At 37.5% G+C, this 23,473-nt stretch overlaps 1 protein-coding gene across 1 annotated transcript in view; it reads right to left on the reverse strand.

Moving 5' to 3' along the window:
* Arih1 (ariadne RBR E3 ubiquitin protein ligase 1) overlaps positions 1–23,473 on the reverse strand; it is a 105,690-nt gene that overhangs the window by 11,392 nt on the left and 70,825 nt on the right. The window contains exons 6-11 of the mRNA XM_057767303.1: positions 19,848–19,914; positions 16,873–16,979; positions 12,194–12,236; positions 11,456–11,527; positions 9,001–9,131; positions 4,092–4,149 (exon numbers count right to left, since the gene is read on the reverse strand). Coding sequence (XP_057623286.1) covers positions 4,092–4,149; positions 9,001–9,131; positions 11,456–11,527; positions 12,194–12,236; positions 16,873–16,979; positions 19,848–19,914 — 478 coding nt within the window. The remainder of the gene's footprint in view (positions 1–4,091; positions 4,150–9,000; positions 9,132–11,455; positions 11,528–12,193; positions 12,237–16,872; positions 16,980–19,847; positions 19,915–23,473) is intronic.

The raw sequence follows: 23,473 nt of genomic DNA on the forward strand, positions 1-23,473 counted from the left end.
ATATAGGTTGTCTTTCTGGATCACAATTTATTGAGGCATGGAGTCTCACTGAACATGGACCTTGCAGTTTCTGGCTAATCTTGCTGGGTAGCTAGTCACAGAAGTCCTGTTTCTGCCTCCTTTCTGCCTCCTTACTGCTAGGATCACAGGCAGTTGCCATGTGGATGCTGGAGATCTAAATTTGAGTTCATGCTTTTTGTTAAGTCTTGTTTTAAAAACTGAGCCATTTCCATGGTTCCTCCAATACACTCACCCCTTTGAAACTCTCACTAAATTTCTCAGACAGGTCTTATATTCATAATGTTCCCGCTTCATCCTTTGAGTAGCTGGGTTACACACCTGTGCCATTGGGGATGGCTTTATTTGATCTTCTACAGAAAAGGTATTCTGACTTCCAAAGACAGAAGAAGATTCTAATTTTACCACTGTCAGCACCACAACAGAGCATATAAACTTTTCTACAACACAAAGCACTCAAAGTACCACCAAGGATCTTTCTGGACTATGTACCAAATTTCTAATAACTTTTGAAGACTACAATAACCCAAGAGACATCAGGTTAGCATGCGAGAATGGAGAACATAAAGAAAAATCAAAAGGTTAAATAAGCATGTAATGGTATATTCCATCAAATAAATGAACTGTGCCCTACAGAAGTGTAAGATTCTAGATTGGTCCTACTTGTAGAGTACAAAATCTATAGACCCCTAATGTTTTATTATTATTATTATTATTTTTTTTTTTTGATTTTTGAGACAGAGTTTCTCTGTGGTTTTGGAGACTGTCCTGGAACTAGCTCTTGTAGACCAGGCTGGTCTCGAACTCACAGAGATCCGCCTGCCTCTGCCTCCCAAGTGCTGGGATTAAAGGCGTGCGCCACCACCGCCCAGCTAGACCCCTAATTTAAAAGCTATGCACAATATCCTACCTCCACCCCACCCCCTTAGAGAACTCAGAAAGGGATTTTACTGAGATGGTGTGGTCTTCAAAAACAAAGCTGTGCTAAATATGATCTATAGCTATATCTAATTGGTCTACTAGTCACTCAGAATTCATAATAACTAGGAATAAAACAGTGCCACACACGAGGAAAAAGCTTTTCTTTTTATTCAACGGAATTATCAAAATCTAAAAGTATATTGGAGAAAGTATGGTATTGTTCTTCAAAAAGATTTTATACAATCTTGATTTCTATTAAGTCATAAAAATGAACTAAGCAGTAGAGTTAAGTCTAAACAGAGCTAGAGAAATCATGACTGCCACTAATAATCTATAAATCAGAATGATACAAAGTAACTACTGACTAATTTTAGGTCAACTTGACACAAGCTAGAGTCATTAGAAAGAAGGGAGCCTCAACTGAGAAAATGTTTCCATAAGATCAGGTATAGGCAAGCCTATAATTAATTAGTGATCAATGGAGGAGGGCCCAGGTCACTGTGGGTGGTAACATCCCTGGGCTGGTGGTCCTGGGTCCTGGATTCTATAATGAAACAGGCTGAGTAAACCATGGGGAGCAAGCCAGTAAGCAGCACCCCTTTATGGCCTCTACATCAGCTCCTGTCTCGGTTTTCTGCCCTGTTTGAGTTTCTGCTGTCACTACTTTTGGTGATGAACTGTTATTTGGAAGTAAGAATAAAATAAACCCTTTCCTCCCAAGTTGCTTTTGGTCATGGCGTTTCATCACTGTAAGAGTAACCCTTACTAAGATGAGGACCATTAAATGGAAGTAAAATAGAGGTACCAAATAGTCAGGTATTGGCAGACCACAAAATATGATGGTTTTGAGTCATCTCTCTGAGCAGTTCTGGTTGTTCTGGAACGTGTTATGTAGACCAGGCTGTCCTTGAACTCACAGAAATCCTCTTGCCTATTTCTGCTAGGAATAAAAAGTGTGTGCCATCACGCCTTTTTAAGTATTAAAATGATGACAATAACAACAACCACAACTTAGTACAGGAGATGTAGCTCAGCTGGTAGAATGTTTGTTCTTCAATATATGAATCCTGGATTCTATCCCTCGCACCACATAAACAAGACACAGTGGTACATTATTTCAGTTCTATAAAATTGAATGAATGCAGACAAATTTCATTGACTTGTGATTTGATCTAGTTATACAACCATATAGAAATAAGATATTTGCAAGTGGTTTTACATTCACATATCTAAATACTGTAGTGAATATACTTAAGCCAGCCCTATTAATTTATGAGAATTTTTCTGTTCTTTTTTTTTTTTAAATTTATTTATTTATTATGTATACAATATCCTGTCTGTGTGTATGCCTGAAGGCCAGAAGAGGGCAGCAGACCCCATTACAGATGGTTGTGAGCCACCATGTGGTTGCTGGGAATTGAACTCAGGACCTTTGAAAGAGCAGGCAATGCTCTTAACCTCTGAGCCATCTCTCCAGCCCCCGAATTTTTCTGTTCTTTGAAAGAACTAAATAATATGCATGTAATTCCAGTACTTTGAACACAGAATGAGCTAAAAGGTTAAAACAAAAATGTCTTGCTATACAGTGCTGGCACATGCTTTAATCTCAGCACTCAGGAGGCAGAGAAATCATGTCTTGAAAAACCAAAATACTCAGAACACAAACCACCCAAACTACAATCTCCTAAAGGATCTTTTGGGAGACCTTTCATATATACATATATATATCTGTGAAACATTTATTATTTTAATTATAGCAAAAGACAGTATCTTTACTTCTGTCAATATAGGAGTATATAGTAATATGTATTGGGGGGGAGGGCATTTATTTCTTTAATTAGAAATGATTGAGGTCTGTGTGTGTTGACTGAACAGAGTCTTGCTGGTTTCAAATTTGCTATGCAGTCAGAGGCTGGTCTCAAAATTGTGATCCTCGAAGCCTCCACAGTGTTGGGATTACAGGCAAAAAATTGCCTTTAAAAACTAACAATAACAAACACATAGAATCCATGTTTTGGATTGTCTCCAGCTTGAAATACCATTTAAAAACCTTTTTTTGTTTGTAGACAGGGTTTCTTTGGCTGTCCTGGAACTTGCTCTGTAGACGAGGATGGCCTCAAACTCAGAAGCTGGAATTAAAGCCATGTGGCACCACCATCCAGCTAAAAAGCATTTTTGTCTTTAGGAATTTCAAAAAAGAATGACTGAATAAATAAAGGATTGGAGAGATGACTCAGACATTAAGAACAATGACTGCTCTTTCAGAGGACCTGGGTTCAATTCCCGCAACCACATGGTAGCTTACAACTGTCTGTAACTCTAGTTTCAGGAGATCTGAAACCCTCACACAGACTACATGCTGGCCAAACACCAATGCACATAAAAATAAATAGATCTATTTTAAAAAAGAAGAAAAGAACAAAAGATTTAGCCAGGTGGTGGTAGTATATGCCTTTAATCCAGCACTTGGGAGGCATAGACAGACAGACAGATCTCAGTGAGCTCGAGGCCAGCTTGGTCTACAAAGTGAACTCCAGGACTATCAGAACTCTAACACAGAGGAACCCTGTCTAGAAAAACCAAAACAACCAATAACAACAAAAATGAATAAAGAAAAATTCAATGTGCTCTATACAGAATAGCAGCAGTTCACTCAACAACTGCTGGTCTCTTATTCTCCGTGCTGAATGAGCAGAATGCAGAGGTGAAGGCATTCATTTAAGGTCATCACAGGAACCTTCAAACATTCAACATAACTAGCTCAAGTAAAAGAAAGGAAACAGACAAGACGGTCCTTATAGAGGAGGAGGATTGGCACACCCCTGTAATTTCAGACATGGGTAACTAAGATTGGGAAGTCAAGGGACAAAGCAAGAGCTTGTCTCAAAATTCACAAATCAATTACAAATCAAAAAAGACTGAGTGAGCACAATGCACATGCCTATAATCAGCTGTCAGGAAGAAGCAGAAGCAGAAGGATCATATGTTTGATGCCAATCTGGGCTACAGAGCTTGTCTCAGAAAACAAAAATAAATGTTCCTAATTAAGTACCGTAAAAGAGTCTCTTTCTGAATGCTTCTATAAAGTTAACCGAGAAATATGTGAATCAGGCATTCTTAGCCAGGGTTGCCCTGCCATGGCCGCAACTCACCTCTTGGGCATCTCTTGCTGCCTTTGCATCATCCTCATTGTAGCGGTTACAGTTGTACCTTAAAAAAAATTGAGAGTTTCAGAAAGCCATAAATCAATTATAAAAGGAACAGGATGTAGCACTTTAACTTGTACTAAGTGATTATCTAAAACTAGCATTCTGTTTCACAACAGATAAACTGAGATGTCAACACACACAAGGTCCTATTGATATAGTGGAAAAATCACAAGACTAAATAAAGCAACACTGGGAGGGTTGTATATAATCCAACACCTAATATTCTGCGTGTCTAAAGTACTAGATCAATTCTCCACTAAGTAATAGGAAATTCCGCATCTTTTGGATAACCCATCCCAAACCAGCTAAGCTACAAACCACCAGAAAACACTGCAGTACAGTAGCAGTACAGTACTTAGATTACTACTTATAGTCTGATCTTTAAACTGTTTCTGAAGAGATCATGCTATCTCCTAAGCCATCTGTTACTCACTGTATCTTTCTTTCCTTTTATAAGCCAGAGAACCAACAATTACAAGTTACTCTTTAAGAGATGCTGTGCGATGTACTTATATATCTCTATGATTTATTAACTGTCACTGAAAACTGAATGATACATAAAAAAGAAGGGAAGGAGAAAACATATCCAGAGAAATTAGCTCAGAGTGGAAATGATGCGCACTTCCATTGTCCTTGTTACTATGTATCTGGTTTCTTGGTCTCACTAGTCCTGGTTAGCTTGAGACCAAACTAACCTAAAACTCAGAGATTTGTCTGGCACTGGTCCCCAAGTGCTGGAATTAAAGTTATATGCTACCACACCTGGCTACTACGTATCTTTTATGAGAGACTACATTCTGATTGTGGCTATTTATTTATTTATTGTAAAGTCCACTTGCAATAGACTTTCAAAGAGAGATTCAGAATAAATACATAAAAGTAGTTCAGTTAGCAGGAAGTCAAAAACTAACATGATGCTGCAGAATCTGTTAACAGTGAACTTTTTATTTTAGAGCTAAATGAAGAGATTTTCAAAACCCCATCCCTCCCTTCATCCCAAAGAAAAAAACTTGAATTTAAATGTTAAAAGTGAAACGCATGGGGCTCAAGAGATGACTCAATGGCTAAGAATACTTGCTACTCAGAAGGACCAGAGTTTGATTCCCAGCATACACAGTGGGCAGCCCAAAACCTTCTGGAACTCCAATTCCAAGTAATTTAATGCCCTCTTCAGGTCTTTTGTGGGCAGCTGTTGAAAGATGAGTGACCATTTGTGTAACAGAAGCAGATTCACACACACTCAAACTTTTTTTTTTTAATCTAAAATTGAGTGGTACAGACTTACCAACCTTTTCAGAATTGTTTTTTGAATATGTGTGAGAGCACGTGGTGTTAAGAATTCAATCTAAAGCCTCTAGCACACTAAGCCAATGCTCTGCCACTAAGCTTTATTTTCATCCCTTCAGAACTGTAATGGTGTCTATGTATTTGTATGCACACATAACATATGAATACATGTTATCTTTGATTTCACCAAATTATGTATCAGAATGCAGTTTTAAGAGACGTGCTTGTCTATGTATACGTTTGTGTGGTTGTATATGTGTGTTCAATACCTTGCTTTGACTTATGTTTGAGTAACAGATGGTTTTAGAGATAAGATGATCTCTTACAAAAATGTACCAGAAAACAGAAGGAAGTAGGGGAATATTAAAAGTTTTTAAAGACATTCCCTTAAGGAAAATGTGAATCTATTATGTTTACTCCAAGAAATGGCCAATCACTCCCAAATACCCTTGCCTATTTTTACTCAATAGGCTACAAATTTCTGTTCCAAATGAAATATTTGGTGGAAATATGGTTTAAATATAGGTTTTAGGTATAGGATTAAATCACAAATCTCAGAAATTCTAACTTATACTTTTAATTATTTAATCTTTGATACTAGCCTATTGCCTATTTTCCACTACTGAGATGTAACCACAATTGGTCTTAAAGTAACACAGATAATTTATCTGGATTAGAAAGATTTAATGTTAATTTTCACCTGACCATTCAATGTTTTTTTTTGTTTTGTTTTGTTTTGTTTTTGATTTTCGAGACAGAGTTTCTCTGTAGTTTTTGGTGCCTGTCCTGGAAATAGCTCCTGTAGACCAGGCTGGCCTCGAACTCCCAGAGATCCAACTGCCTCTGCCTCCTGAGTGCTGGGATTAAAGGCGTGCGCCACCACCGCCCGGCCATTCAATGTTTTTACTTGATGTACTAATTTACTTAATTTAATTGAACGATCACCGCCTTTGATTTCTCTTCGTAAACTATTAACATTGTTTTTTTTTTCTTATCTCTTAAACATCACGAATCTCGCTTGTGCTTAGTATTTGAGACATGGTCTTTCTATGTAACTCAGGCTTGCCATCATTTAGAGATCCATCTGCCTAGTGACTGCTGGAATTAAAGGTGTGCCACCATATTCACTCCTTGAAGTGTTTTTTAAAAAGGAATTTAAAGCACTGGCTTAATACAGGCTTTTCCTTTCCAAAACCATTGAAGATTTTAAGGCTAGCGAAGCAAATATTTAGGGTCTACCTATATTTATAACTCAAATAACTGATTGTGCTATTTGGGATATTGTTTTTACAAATCAAAGGCATTTTAAGAATACACAGAAAACAAAGGAGGATACAACTGCAAGGTCAACAAGCATACAGGCATGACCATTTCGACCAGGTCATCATTCAGTCTATGGTAGTTCTCTTGCTTTAATTAAAATCTGAGTCATGATCAGTGATGTCATCAAACTCACAGAGTCTTGAAAATAATCTCTTTTATCCCTCCCTCCCCCAAACACTAGGCTGGCATAAAAAAAGCATACCTTATTTTAGTTTCTGGGAACCCTATAGTTTGCTCTCCTAAAATACATGCGTGCGCGTGTGTATGTGTATATACATGCATGCAACAGCAGCAACACACACCTTTAATCCCAGCACTGGGAAGACAGAGGCAGGTAGATCTCTGAGAATTCCAGGCCAGCCTGGTCAACAAAGCAAGTTCCAGGACAGCCTAGGCTACACAGAAAAACCTTATCTCAGAGAGAGAGAGAGAGAGAGAGAGAGAAGAGAGAGAGAGAGAGAGAGAGAGAGAGAGAGAGAGAGAATATCTGTCTTCAGCTCTGACAATGGCATATTTTCTTTATTCCCCATTAACAAATCAGTTACTACCTTGGAATTAGCTCCAGAAATAATCCCTATCACCAATCCTCCAATCACTGTAACTACAAGTCCCAATTAAACGAAAAGCAAATGCCTAATTTTTGTCTTAAGTTCCTATTGCTTTATCTTATTTTGAAGCTGCACCCTTCCCCTTGCATTCAGTCATCAACAGTGCTAGAATTATTTGACAATGTGTAAACCGCACAATACAAGCTCCTTTCATCTAACCATGCCACTTCAACCCTCACAGCATCCAAACAATTTTATACTGAAGTTCTATTTCCTAACTTCTCCTATCTCCCACAACTTACCAGGTTAACCAACAGAAAGCAGGAAGGTAACACAAATTAATAAAAGCAGGTTATCTGCACATTATAACACCCAGAAACACTTTCATTTCTCATCAGAATATGTGCTTAGCTCCTATGTTTCTCAAAATTCATCTAAAGTTTAACTTGTATATTCCAAAATAAATATGCATATAAGAAAATTATCTATTAGTACAGAAAGAAATGAAGGATGCCTTTTAAAACAGAAAGCTGTTGAAGCTAAGGATTATGCACCATGAAAACAATCTTTCCTGGAGCAAAAAATAACTGACGATAACTCCCAACTGCACTGAACACAATTGTCTTTATCCTTGTCACTACACCCTAAACAATATTGTTTACAAAACATTTACTATGTGCAAGGTATTACAAGTAATCTACATACATGCAAGTACTATACTATTGTATATAATGCTCAGATTCTGGTATCCACAGGGCATCCTGGACCCCATCTCCAATGGATGCTAAGAGACAACTGCACATGGATCTAACATTAACTCTCAGTCTTGAAGAACTTATAAAATTGCACAATAAAGGCCCATTCAAAGAACTATTTACAAGTTATAGGTAGTTCTTCCAAATAGAAATGCAAGCCTATTTCAAAGAGAAGTTAGGCTGGGTGGTGGTGGTACATGCCTTTAATTCTGCCAGCTCTACAAAGCAAGTTCTAGGACAGTCAGGAGTGTTACACAGAGAAACCCTGTCTCAAAAAACCAAACCAAACCAAAAAAGTGTCGAAGAAAAGCAAAAAATACACATTTTTGCTCAGTAGCTTTCCAATTTTTTTTTTACTGTTGTTTTGTTTTTTAAAGACAGGGTTTCTCTGTAGATTTGGAGCCTGTCCGAGCACTTGCACTGTAGATCAGGCTGGCCTTTTAACTCACAGTGATCCGCCTGCCTCTGCCTCCCAAATGCTGGGATTAATTAAAGGTGTGTGCCACCACCGCTCAGCACTTTCCAATTATTAAAGACAACAAAACTGTTGTTTAATGACATGTAGGGTAAGAAAAACACACAGGTTAAATTTCTGTAGATAAATTCTAGTTTACAATGTCTACCTAGAGTCATCAGACAATGTAACTAAAAAATAAAATCATGAACTTAAAATATACTCCATCTCTGTTCAGTACTCCTTTTATTTTGTTTCCAATTACAATTAATGAAATCTCAACCTAAAGGTTAATCTCAATTATTAATTCCTGTGAGAAATGACCACTTAATCCCTCTCTGTGTCTCTACTTAGCATATTCCTCTGTTGAAATACATATTGTTCATTTAGCTCAAGTCAGGTGATAATCAAAGGCAGAAATATCATTTATATGTGATATATATGTCATAATTATGTTAACATACTCTACCATTTGTCCAACCTACCAGGCAGATCCATGTGGTTCCCAAGGGCCAAGACACACCCAGCAAAACTCTGCTTTACAGTTCTGGTTACGACAAACCATGTGATTACAACCGCCATCCTTCTCAATTGTGACATGGCATTTGGGACATTCCTATGAAAAAAAACTATAAAGTTGGTGTCAATGCTACACTAAGCTGTATTGCTACCATTGAGAGAAGCCAGTTCTAGATTTCATTTATCTATTAGAGTTATTACACTTAAGTCATTTACAAAAGTAGTAAGCATGTAATAAATACCATTAAAAAAATAACCTGTATCATTATTACTGGGAGTTTTTTCTTTATTTTGTTTTTGTTTTTCAAGACAGGTTTTCTCTGTGTTACAGTCCTAGCTGTCCTGGAACTCACTTTGTAGACCAGGTTGGCCTTAAACTCAGAGATTCACCTGCCTCAAAAACATGTGCCACCACTGCCCTGATTATCACTGGGTTTTAAAAGACAAAAACAGTGTAATCCCTTTTATAAAATATTTATTTTTCTTTATATGTCTGTGTGCAGATGCCTGTGGAGACCAGAAGAGGACATCAGATCTCCTAGAGATCGAATTATAGAAAGTGGCGAGTTACCATGTACGTGAGAATTGAACCCAGGTCCTATGGAAGAGCAGCCAGTGCTCTCAGCTGCTGAACCATCTCCACCCCAGTGAAAACAATCAAAATATTTTTAATCAGAGATAGTAAGCTTGATAAAACTTTGAAGTATTTTACTCGTCGTGACACACTGTTGAGTGCCACCTAGCTGTAGAGTACTTTCTAGCCTGAGCACTACGCAGAGCATTATATGCAGCATAGCATAAACCCATAAGCCTTGTAACAATGCTATTTATTCCTGTTGATCACAAGAATAAAAGACAAAAAGAAATAACAAGGAAACTAATTCTAGGTCACAAAGATCCATATACAAGCAGTCTGGCCTTGAGGGTCAGGCAAACAGGTAATCAGGCCCCAACTTTCAAACTGAATTCATAATGAAGTTCACAACTTCCATTTTTGTTCTTATTCACTTTTTAAGCATTTGTTTTTGTTGTCGTTGAGACAGAATCTCTTTACAAAGCCCTGCTGTCCTAGAACTCACTATATAGACTAGGCTGGCTTCAAAGTCAGGGATCCAGATGTCTCTGCCTCCCAAATGCTGGGATTAACTATGTGTGCCACAATATCTAACTTTTCAAAAGCTTAAAAATTTGAGTGGTGTAGAGATTGTGTACACAAGAATGCGAGAGATGACGCTAGATGTCCTGCATTATAGCTCTCAGCCTTACAACTCTCAGACACTTTCAGTGAACCCGGAGTTCTTTATATTCAGCTACAGGGGTTGGCCATTAAGCTCCAGAAAGTCTGTCTCTGAAACTCAGCACCAGGGTTACATGGCCACACCTGCCTTTTTTATGAGTGTCAGGGATCTGAACTCAGTTCTTCATACTTGAACAGCACTTATCCACCAAGGCATCTTCTCAGCCCTTGTTTTTATGGCTTGATACAAGGTCTGTGTAGCTTGGGCTGATGTTGAGCTTCTGATCCCCACCTTCATTTCTCCAGTGTTGAGATTACAAGATGTGTCAGCACATCCAGTTCATATGGTGTTTGGGATCAAGACTAATTAATGAGGGCTTTGTGCCTTTTAGGCAAGTTCTCTATCAACTGAGCTACAATCAAAGCCCCAAAGAGACAGAATTTACAACTAGCTTCATTAATAACATACTTCAAAATAAAAATAAGGAGTACTACATGGGTCCACTTTCAGTGTTTTCACTTATGTCATAGTTTAGATGTATAGCATAAAGTAGATTCAGAGAAAGAGTTCTGCGATGTCTACATAATCAAAACTTAAAATTAGTTACTCCGCTTAAATCCTGGCCTCTGAAGACTAACTTCTAAAAAGTAAAACACTTAAGGTAGAAAATTACACTAGCTGGCAACATAGCTCAGGGTTGTGAGGGTACTTACCACCAAGTCTAACAGTTCACTGTACCTATATAGTGGAAGGCAAAATCTGATTCCTGAGTGTGGTTCTCCCCTACCTTGACATGAGCACATATATGTACATGCACACCATACAAAAAATTATTTTAAAAGAAAAAAATTAACATTAGGCCAATATAAGTGAAATGAATGAAGTATAGTCACATTTAGTTTAGCAAAATAAGCTTTATCTACAGGAAATCCACGTTTTTAGAATAAAAGTAAAGCACTACGCATAATGCATAACAGTCACTCAATAAATTAAACACCTGAAGGTAATAATCCATACGTAGCCATTGGAGATGGGGTGGGGTAGACAAAAGCTATCATAAGGCTCAAACCAACATAAACTCACACTGCTTTTGCTAATGCTTATACACCTACCCTTCAATATGTTGATTATCAACAGTTCAGGGGAGGGGTAGTGGTGGGAGGATACACACAGATGGACCAACCTTTGTGTTAGCTGCAATCCAATTAGAAGTTTCACTGTCATCATCACACTTTTTAATCCACTTCTTCAACCACTATTTGAAAATAACAATCATTAGAATATAACTAAAACCTTAAGGATAGCAAATTATTTCAGCACTTAAACAAAGGAAATTTTTAAATGTAAGACTCAAAAAGAAATAGATTATCACTAGGCATATTCTCAAAGTAGGAAAATTTGTGGGTGTAATATCTCATTTATTGCTGGGTGGTGGTGGCGCACGCCTTTAATCCCAGCACTCAGGAGGGAGAGGCAGGCGGATCTCTTTGAGTTTGAGGCCAGCCTGGTCTACAAGAGCTAGTTGCAGGACAGGTTCCAAAAACTACAGAGAAGCCCTGTCTTAAAAAACACAAAACAAAACAAAAAAACCCAACTCATTTATATAGGATCAACCAAAGAACTGAAGAATTCTGACTTGTTAAAGTTGCATGGGAAGTCTGGAACCTGGATGAAAAATCAAATTATGTTATTTCCCCAAAACAAAGCCTAACTACTCATGGATATTCTAAGAATAAGCAGAAACTTAACACTCAAACGAATGCACACAGAATACTTGCAAATGATCACCTGAAACAAAAAAGCATAGAATAAAATCTTCCATTTGCTAGTACAAAGTCATCAGCTGTTATCTTTAATCAAATCATCAAATCTTAGGAATGTACTGACTCGTTTTAAAAAAAAAAAAAGAAAAAAATCTCACCTTACATTTAACAGGATCATGCCAATTTTCGCCACAGTTAAAGCTGTTAAAGGACACAGGAGTTTACATAATTAATACTACTCACTGTAAGTAAGCAACTCAACCATTTCACCTCTACAGTTCCCCAGTATTGCCAGGAAATTCTTTCTTCGAGACAGGGTTTCTCTGTGTCTAAATGATTGGCAAATACCAAGGCAGGGAATGTGTTTATTTACTTTACAGTGAATTTTTTTTTTCAGAATTAGTGTGTTCTAGGACCAGCAAATAAAGAATCAGTATGTGTGATATGGGAATGATAACTACACAGTAACTGTTAGCAAGACTGGCTCACTCAGATTGTACCGAGAAACTTTTAATAGTGTTTCACCAGTGCATACTCTATCTTCATACGCTAAAGAACAAAAGCCTGTATTTGAAGATTAATTTGCAATTTCATACTAATATACAACAAATAAGACATTAGATACAAAAGGGGACATCTTTGCATAATGTAACTAGATTAAACTCAGCCCCGTAGAGAAAAATGGTATTGGTCAATCTATTCAAAACAAACCAAAAAAAAATCATGGTGGCTTACATCTGTAATCCTAGTACTAAGTACATGTATGTTTACAGGTTAGGAGTATAAATGAAGAAAACACAAATGCTTATGGAAAAACAGAGTTGGGCATGGTCACCTGTAAAATCCTAGGCCTCAAGGAGAATACAGAATTCAAGGCTAGCTTCATAACACCCTTCCTCAAAATGGGGGCGGGGCAGGGCAGGGCAGGGATGACACAGAACACAACAGCATAACCACTGGTGTGGAGCCCACCAGGCTGCAACGAGTATCTCCAAACCAATGGCTACACAGAAGGAGCTTGGTGAGCCACAAGGTAAGATATGAATGTGGGAAAAGAATTCCAGGGATGCAGCAGTAAAGGTTGATAGGGGCAGGAGAGATTGGGGGGGGGGGGGAATAGAATAATCAAAATGTACTGGTTATGTGTAAAATTACCAAAGAAATTTAGTGAAACCTATACAAAATGAAACCAGTTATTAATATGATTATCACATAATTTATAAAAACGTTTGTCAAAGAGAGGAGTAATGAGGTTAAGGATATGATTATTTCTATGACAAGGTAGACAGGAAATCCGATAAAACAGGCAACCAAGGAGCTTCAAATGTATACTGCATTTCATTCCCTAACAGAAAGAGACAAGGAGATGGAGAGATTGCCGAATAAGTAAGAGCATTGTTGCTCTTGCAGTGGACCCAGGTTTGACAAGGGCACTCACATGAGAATTGACAACCAACTCCAGTTAAAGGGATCTGATGCCCTCCCTCTTGTGGCCTCTATGGACACTGAATGCACGTGATATACATACATATAGGTAAAACACTTATACACAAAGAGAGAAATGTTTCTTATTAAAACAAAAAATTGAGAGTATGCAAGGAATCAGATTTCATCTTCTCGTCTGTAACAAAGGTAAATTTGATGTGTGGTAGCAGGCACGTGTGTGCTACAGTAAACATCTGTCCTCATCTTTGATCTTCTTTGAAGCATGGTCTCTCTTCCCTTTATAGTGTTCACTGCTGTGCACACTAGCCTACCTGGCTCACAAATTCCTAGTAAATCTCTTGTTTTTGCCTCGTATCACTATAGGAGCATTGGGGGTACAGGTGCAAGCTGGGGTGCCCAGCTTTATGTGGTTTGGGGCCTCAAGTCCCTAACTCTTGCACAGTAAGCACTTTACACACTAAATCATCACCCCAGGTCACAGGACTAAACTCTAAAACTATAAGGGCACTGTTGATCTTTAATCAACACAATTTGCACTGTATACATGCTTGCATGTTTGTGAATTTATTTGCTCTTTGGGGATATTTATTAATTTGACGGCGATTTTTACAGAATCAGAACATTACTGAAATATCTACCAATGAAACACCTATTTGTTAGCACTAGTTCCTTCATTTTCTTTAAAAAGACAGTAAAATCTTTTTACCTTTCTGCTATATTCTTCAAGTGCCCCACCCTGATAACAATGTTGAAACCTAATCATCAGAGTGACAGCATTAAAAGGTAGGGGTTGTTGGGTATGATCGTGTATGGCTTTAACCTAGCACTGGAAGGCAGAAGCAGGCAGATTCTTGTGGGTTTGAAGATGCCAGTCTAATCTACTAATCTAATCTACTAGTGAGTTTTAGAACAGCCAGCACTATGTAGAGACAGTCGCAACACCACCATGCCCCCAGCCCCTGCAAGAATACGCAGGTGCACACACGCACACTTAGGAATGGTTTATAAGGTGATTGTCATGAGGGTTGTATTCAGGAGCAATACAATAAAGAGATGCACACAGCTAGCTGTATTGTTCCATCTACCATGTATCTACCATGTGAGATTATTCACAAGATATTCTCTGTATAGTAAAAAGCAGACCCACAACTGCTGTGCAACAATCCTCTTGTCCATTGTAAAGATCTGTCAGTTGAATTGCTTTAACAAAATCCAGATTGGGCCTGGCAGTGGTTGCTTCCGCTTTTAATCCCAGCACTCGGGAGACAGAGACAGGTGGATCTCTGTGAGCTTAAGGCCAGACTGGAATACAGAGCAAGTTCCAGGACAGGCTCCAAAAGCGGAAAAACCCTGTGGGGGGGGGGGGGGGGAGATACCAACAACAACAATAAAAAAAGCTGATTGCTGAATATAGTCGGGTATAGGAAGTATAGTCAGGCTGACCAAACTAGAGATGATGAGAAGGAGAAGGGCTGAGTCAGGAGACACCAGCCAGACTCAGATTTGGGTATGCCAAACTGACAACATGGCAGAGCTAAATAAGGAATATGGGTTAATTTAAAATGTAAGAGCTAATTAGTAAGTTAATAATGAGACTGACTATATTGGTCAAGCATGCTAAGCCTCTGTGTGGTGATTTGTGAAGTGGGCACTGGGTATTTGGCACCCAGCAGCTGCAAGACAAGAAACTTCCACCTACACACAACAACACAAATAATTCACCAGCACACTGACCCATGATTTCCCAGTTTGAAAAAGAAATTACTGCTGTGTAAATACTAGATAATATGGAGCTGGAGAGATGGCTCAGAGCTTAAGAGCACTGCCTGCTCTCCCAAAGGTCCTGAGTTTAATTCCCAGAAACCACATGGTGGCTCACAACCATCTGAAATGAGATCTGATGCCCTCTTCTGGCTGCAGACACACAGACAGAATATTGTATACATAATAAATAAATAAATATTTTAAAAAAATATTAGATAATATTGGTATTTTGTTATAGGAAAATGGTAGTGAGAAATAAGGAAGGCTTTTTTTTTTTAACAAAGCTTAAAATGAGAAAGCAGATTTGTAAATCAATAATAGACAGGGGTTGATGTGTGTTAGAAAAAGAATATATTATCATGAATAGAGACTATTCCAGGGTGACTGTGTAAGACTTGACAATGAAGGAAGAGGTATAAAGTCTCCGTCATCTTAAAAGAATATCTACCAATTCTAAATAGAATGCATGTGGAGCTAAAAGCAATAAAGGTCATTCTGATGATGCCACTAATGAAAATGAAAAGCATGCTATTGCAAACTAGAACACAACCATTCATTGTAAAAAATAGAACATGACTTAACTGTGTGTGTACCAGACTGTTTTTATGCAACGTAGAATGTATAAATAATGAAACTCAAATTTTTGATTGAATAAACGTCGCTGAAGATGCAGCTTGGCCCCTGAATGCAAAGATGAACTTAAAGATGAATTATTAATGAAAAAGGAGTAAGATCTTTCAAATTGAGATATTCTCAGGCTATCCATATAGGAAAAGAAAGCCAGTTAAACAGTTCAAAGACACTAAAATGTTCCCTAATCTTTGGTGTTGAAAAATCTCTAATAAGTTCAGACAGAGGAAAGTATACTATAGAACTCTAAAGTCCCAAGATACCAACAGCCAAAGAACCAAAATTACCTACAAAACCATAAACCAACATTTTCTTGTCTAAATCAAGTAAATTTTTTTGTTTTTAATAAACTTTATTATTCCTTAATCTGTGAGAACATACAGGTAGAGAGCAAGAGTCAGATGGAACAAAATACTACATGACTATAGCAATTTGGACCAGAGAGATGGCTCAGTGGATAAAGCACTGCCACTAAGCTTTGACTAAAGCTTGATGTGCAAGATACAACGAGCACGTAAGCACTATACACACACTCACACCTGAGCTTTCTGTATGATGAAAAAAGGGGGAAATTAGCCCAGATTTTTAAGATTTCTCTCTTTAAAAGTTAAAGTGAAATACAAAGAAAATTAGGATTATAGCTTCATTTTCCCTTGATACATTCAGCAGGTGTGGCGGCATATGCTTATCCCAGAACTCGGGGGGATTAAAAGAGAATAAACATGACTTTGAGGCCAATACAGGCAATGAAACGAGACTGCCTTAAAACAAAACACACTCTCTCCTCTCCTCTCCTCTCCCCTCCCCCTCCAAAAGATAAACGCATCAAGGAAAGAAAAATAATCTTAAGATGTGGTTTCTCGTTTACTTAAAAGAAATAAACTATTTCTAACTAGTATCTCCCAGCATGAAGCTTCCCCCATTTTATTACCAAGATTAAAAAGAAAACACAGAAACTCTACATACACTTCACTCATTTAGCAAATCACTTGCTTACCAAAACTGGCGCCCACATTTGCAGCGAACAGGTTTTGCATCAGGATATTGGACTTTGACAACATGGTGGCAATCTGGGGCAGGACACCACTTTAACAGTCGGTTGCACTAAAATACAAGTTAGAAAATCTTTAAAATGATACCAAGTTAAATACATAAATCTAGAATAAAGTTGGAAGAGAGATAACAAAACCCTATGAAGTACATAATCCCTATGAAGTACACAGTAGTGCTCTGAAGGATAATATCCTCTCGTTATAATTATCACCTTTTAATGAGAAATTGTGCTAGGTTTTTGTCCACCTAGGAAGATAAATGATATTTCTATTTTATTTTGTTAAAACGTGGCAGATTAGCCAGGCAGTGGAAGTGAATTCCTTTAATCCCAGCATTTGGGAGGCAGAGACAGGTGGATCTTTGTTGAGGCCAACATGGTCTATACAGTGAGTTCAAGGACAGCCAGGGTTATTACAAAAAGAAACCCTGTCTTGTAAATCCAAAACCAAAAAAGCCAAAAATCAAAAACCAACAAAACAAAACAAAAAAAGAAGAAAAGAGAAAGAAAAAGGAGCAGGTTACATTGACTGAAGCCTTTTCAATAGTAAGCAATCCTTGCAACTTGCTTATTTCCTTTTTTGAATAAAGTTCAGGATCACATTAAGCAAGCGTTTTACCTAAGGAGCTACGCCCCAACTCTAGAAGATAGTTTGCTGATTCATTATTTGTTTACTTTGGTTTTAGGTACCCACTAGGGAAGCCTTTGACCACAAAGCTGTATCCCCAAACCTTCACAAGATTAATCATCTTCAAAATTCTAATTCTATAGAAAATAAGAACTATTTTTTATTCTACCTACAAATCCCACTCCTTAGCTTGTTTCCAGACTTATAGCAATCTTTCTACCTCAGCCTCAATATTTCTGAGACTACAGGATTAAGCAACCATGTGCCAGTTTAGACATTTTTTGTGATTACTAACCTCAATTCTAGAGTAAACTTTTACTTCTGAGACAAGGTCTTACTAAATAGTCACAGCTGGCCTGAAATTCACCCCGTAGACCAAGCTGACCTCCACATATATGTTTGCTACCAAAATCAGCCCAGGGAAATTTTCTTAAAATGCAAGAAAATCAGGTATGTCCATAATCTGGGAAGGTGTTTAGATACAACAGCCTGGGAAAAGCTAATGGACTTACTTCATTTCTCCCTTTGACTAGAAAAAAATTAAAAACACAAAACCACTCTTATGCAATAGGAAAAAACTGACTCTTACTAGTTCCTGAAAATAAAATAATCCTTTTAACAATTGATTCTCAACTGTTTCTACAACTGTTTTTTCGTTTGTTTGCTTGTTTAAGACAAGGTCTCTCTATGTAGACCTGGTTATTGTAGAACTGGGTATGTAAGCTGACCTATAACTCACATAGATCCACTAGCCTCTGCCTCATGCATTGTTTAATTTTGGTTTTTGTTTATCTGTCTGTTTTAAGAAGTTGTCTCTCACTAGATAGTCCAGAGTACTCTCAAACTCGCAATTCTCTTGCCCCCAACCACTCCAGGGCTACGATTTCAAAGAGTGTACCATCCCACTCAGGTAAAATACAAACTATAAAATATTTTTATTACATAAATAAGACATGTCTTAAGTAATATTCTGCATCAGGATTCAAAAGTCAACTAACTGGCTAGGAATATAACTCATTAGAAGATCACTTGCACAAAGTATACCTATAATATGCAATTTTATAGTTTAATTAATAAAGACTATTTTCTAGAATTAAAACACCAAGCTATACAGACATTAACTATCATGGACTCGGCACTTTCAATAAAACCTGAGAATAAAACAATACAGTGTTCTTTGTAGCAGCTACTCAATTGTGCCAACACAGCACAAAATCAGTAAGAACAAATATGCAATAAATATTTTCCAATAAATCCGTTTTTGTTTGCCTGTTTTTGGAAACAGTGTCTCTCATTGTAGCCTTGACTGTCTTGGAACTCACAGGGATTCACCTCTGCCTCCCTCAATGATGGAATTTTAAAGGCATGTCCTCTTTTTTTTTAGATTATTATTTATTCATTCATTCATTTAAAGTTTTAGTTTTTCGGAAAGGGTTTCTTTGTGTAGCTTTAGAGCCTATCCTGGAACTTGCTCTGTAGACCAGGCTGGCCTTGAATTCACAAAGATCCTCTTACTTCTGCCTCCCAAGTGCTGGGATTAAAGGCAAGTGCCAACACCACTTGGCCCAATAAATCTTTAGTTGCAAACTGAGGTAAGGCCATTTGCTGACCAATGGAGTTAAAGAAAAAAATATATAATATAAATACAGCATCTTTTTTTATTTTAAAAAATTTTGCCTGTATGTATATATGCCTGTGCACTGTATTCATGCCTGGCCCACAGAAAACTCAAGGGCCCTGGATCCTCTGGGACTGGAGTACAGAAAATTGTGAGTTACCATGTGAGTGTTGGGAAAAGAACCCAAGTCCTCTCAAGGAGTAGCCAGTGCTACTCTCTAAAACCGTAATTACAGTATTCTTTATTGGCAATGAATCGTAAGACAGAGAAATACACGTGATTATGACATGTTAATAACATACTGCAATTCTTTGCTAGGGATAAAAAAACAATAAAAAAATACTGTTAAAAAAGTAATTTGATGAGCGTGGCTCAAAATTATTTTCATTTAGTAAGTATTCTAAATATGGTAGCAGGCTCTTGACAGTTTGAAAATTAGTATTTCAACTGAAAAAATTAGCATTTCAGATGCTGGGCACCCAGTACCCAGGAGGCAGAGGCAGATGGATCTCTACAAGTTAGAGGCCAGCCTCATCTACAGAGCCAGCAAAGGCTACACCGTGAGACCCTGTTTCAAAGAAACAAACAAAACTACAACAAAAAGAACCTAACTAGTATTCATATTAATAAACAGAATTTTTAAAAACTAAAATTAGACAAGCATAAACCACTTACCTCTACAAAGCTATTTGTTATTAAATGCTGATATTTTAATTTAACTTTTGAATCTGTGATCAGGCGCCTGAAACAAATGAAAGAAATTTATTAAGTTTATTAAGCCAAGTTTCAACACACACACACACACACACACATATATAATATATATATTTATCATGTAACTTCAAAAACTGTTTAGGCTATGGCATAAAAACTAGCCTAAGTTGAAAATATCCAAATGCACATCCTCCATCACTCAGACAACTACTAGTCCTAACCGTGATCTCCAAGTTTCTGTAATGTGACTTGGATAGACATTTTCCTCATATTTTATATTCTAAATATTCTGTTTTGCTGAGTTCACATAGCAGTCTAACGACTGCAAATTTTCATCCCTTATAAGTCTTCTGCGAGCAATTTGTGACTATCTTCCTTTGAACCCCCAACAGGGCATGAAACCAAACAAATGGCAAAGAATGGACCCAGTATTGTGTATATAATTTTGAAGGTTGCCTTCATGTGACAGTTCTCAGAAATTAAATGAAAAAACTGAAAGCAACCTGTTTTTTTCTGAACACTGCTGAACAACAAATTGTGTAACTCACAACACAGAGGCATGAAAATGAGGAACAATAAACATCTGAAGTCTCATTAGTTTATGGGAAGCATCATTCTGAATGTCATAGGAAAATGGTATTAAGAGCTAAGGACAGAGATCAATGAATGGTTAAGCCTCTGCCAAACGCATCCAAGAAAAGGTTCAACCACCACTGTCAAGGTTTTTTTGTTTTGCTTTTATTTTTAGTAGGTATTAAATTAAGTGGTAGTGTGTGATGGCCACTGACAAATAACCTTTTAACAAAAGTATATAGCCTAATTTTTTAATAAGACAGTTTTGTATGCTCTGATTTTGTCATTCTTTTTAGCTTTCAAATTTTATTGTCATTATTATCAATGATATGGGGGTCTCTATGTAGATGATAATAATAATAATAATAATAATAATAATAATGGGGTCTTTATGTAATACGCACTTCCGGCTGTCCTGGAACTATGTAGACCAGGCTTGCCTTGATTTTACAGAGATCCTTCTGCCTCTGATTCCCAAGTGATGGGATTAAAGGCGTGAGCTATCATGTCCAGTCCTTTCATTTTTCTTAAGCTTCATATCCTCCTTCCTCTGTCCTTCCTTAAAAACTCACTCTCTTATGCCACTCTTAGATGTACTCATGTCAGGTCATATGGGGGCAGGGGAGACAGGTCTCACTCTGTAGCCTAAGCTGGCCGCCTAAGCACTATGTATACCAAGAGGACCTGAAATCTGCAGTGGTTGTAGGTGTAGTTGTCCATGCCTAGATCCCAAACATACCGTTCTAGTTCCTCAAAAATCCTAAATACCATGTATCTTCAGGAATACTACTATATAAAACTATACCCGCCCCCCACCCAGAATAGACAGAGAAAAATGCCATGAAGGGGACCTGAGGTGAAACAACCTTCATCTGAGTATGGCTCACAACTATGAAATGAGAGTAAGTTCTCTGACCTTTCTATTCCTCTGGTTACTACTCTCCAAAAACAATTTGTAAAATTAAAGATCTGTGAAACTAGATGTGTCTAACAAATAGCATGTGCTCACTAAATATTAAATGCACAAAAGTTGAAAGAATTCCCCATCATTTAATTATAGCAATTAGTATAATCTTGTTTTCATATCTATTTTTTTGCTTATTCATTCCCAAACAATAAGCTCCATGAAAAAAGTATCTTGTGTCCAGCACACTGTCTGAACTATTTAGTATTTGATGAGGTTTTTCCCCCCTGGGGAGGGGGGGAAAGAGCAGTGTTCAACAAAGGTTTGTGTTGCAGCTCTGGCTGTTCTGGAACTCAGAGAGATCTGTCTGCCTCTGCCTCCTGAGTGTAACCAACTAGGTATTTTTAAACAAATTAACCTTCAAATACACAAATGCCGGAGGCAAAGTCTAACAATAGTCTATTTGGGAGTTCAACAAGTTAAACACAGCATTACCACAACCCTCTTCAACTTCCCTCCTAGATATATGTGCTTAGAATTAAAAATGGGTGCCCCACAAAATCTTATACACAAGGCTCATGAGAAAAATTTTCACAAGAAGTTGAAACAGCTCTAACACACAACTAAACCATAAAAAGATCTAAGTGGTGATTAATCCCAAAGCTGGGCGGTGGTGGCGCACGCCTTTAATCCCAGCACTTGGGAGGCAGAGGCAGGCGGATCTCCGTGACTTCGAGGCCAGCCTGGTCTACAAAAGCTAGTTTCAGGACAGGCTCCAAAACCACAGAGAAACCCTGTCTCGAAAATCAAAAAAAAAAAAAAAAGAAAAAAAGAAAAAAAAAAGATTCCATTTAATATGACTTCTAGATTAGACTAAACAATACACATAGAAACTAGACAAGTGCTTGGTAAGGTATTGGAACATGTGGGAATTGTTGAATGGAAACAGAATGATAAAATTATTTTAGGAGGTTAACATGGTAGGGTTTTTCCTTTGACTCCAATTTGTAATGTGTAACAAGACAGTTTCTTAAAACAAAAATATCAGGAGGTAGGGAAAACTAACAACTGCTACTTTTTTATGGATTTGACATCAGTAAAATAAAGTATATAACTCTAAGTCAGATGCTCTGGTTTCCAAAGATATTTATATCCCTATTATCCATAATGCTTCTCTGATTCTACAAACCATTTATTATGGCTGATCTTAGCTAGACTTCAAACCTTTAAGAATAGCACTATTAAGATGAATGAAAGCTCCTGCTATTAATATGCTAATTGTATTAATACCAGTTGCTACCACCTTTGTTGAAAAAAAAAGTCACTGGATCAATTCTCTGTGGAGGGCATCCCTCAGGGAGTCAAAACACATTCTTCTGAATGCCTACTACACATGGGGAGTACAACTTCAGAAGCATTTAACCACCCACAGTTTGAGAATCATATCTGATTTAACAGAGAAACTGAAATGCTGACTTTAACTTAACCCTAAAGGTTTATGTTTTGTTTTGTTGAATTAAGCGGGTATCTTAGGTGGTTCCTATTGCTGTGACGAAACACCATGACCAAAAGAAATCGGGAGGAAAGGGTTCATTTCACTTACACTTTTGTAACAGTTCACCATGGAAAACATTTAGGCTGGAAACTCAAAAAGGGCAGGAACCTGGAGGCAAGAGCTCATGCAGGCAGGGGCCATGGAGGAGTGCTACTTATTGGCTTGCTCAAACCAGGACCACAAGGCCAATGGTGGTCTGCCAGTCCTCCCACATCAATCATTAAAACAAAGTCATACAGGTTTACCTACAGTTCTCAATTAGTGCTCCCTCCTCTCTGATGTTCTAGCTTGTGTCAAATTGATTAAAAAGAAAAAAAGAAAAAAAAGGAAAAGACAAACAAAAACCACCTAGTCAGTACTAAATAACGCTTATGCATATAAAGCACCCCAAGTTTAAAAAACAAAACAACTTTATGCAATAATTTAGTTCAAATAATAAAAGCATTTTCCTTTAAAAAGTCTTTTTTCCTTTGATATACAAACTGCAGACAAACACAAAGAATAAATAACATCACATATAACTCAGGATTTTTATAAACCTGTGTTTTATTTTTC

The sequence above is a fragment of the Chionomys nivalis genome, chromosome 4, assembly GCF_950005125.1.
Source record: "Chionomys nivalis chromosome 4, mChiNiv1.1, whole genome shotgun sequence".
NCBI lineage: Eukaryota > Metazoa > Chordata > Mammalia > Rodentia > Cricetidae > Chionomys > Chionomys nivalis.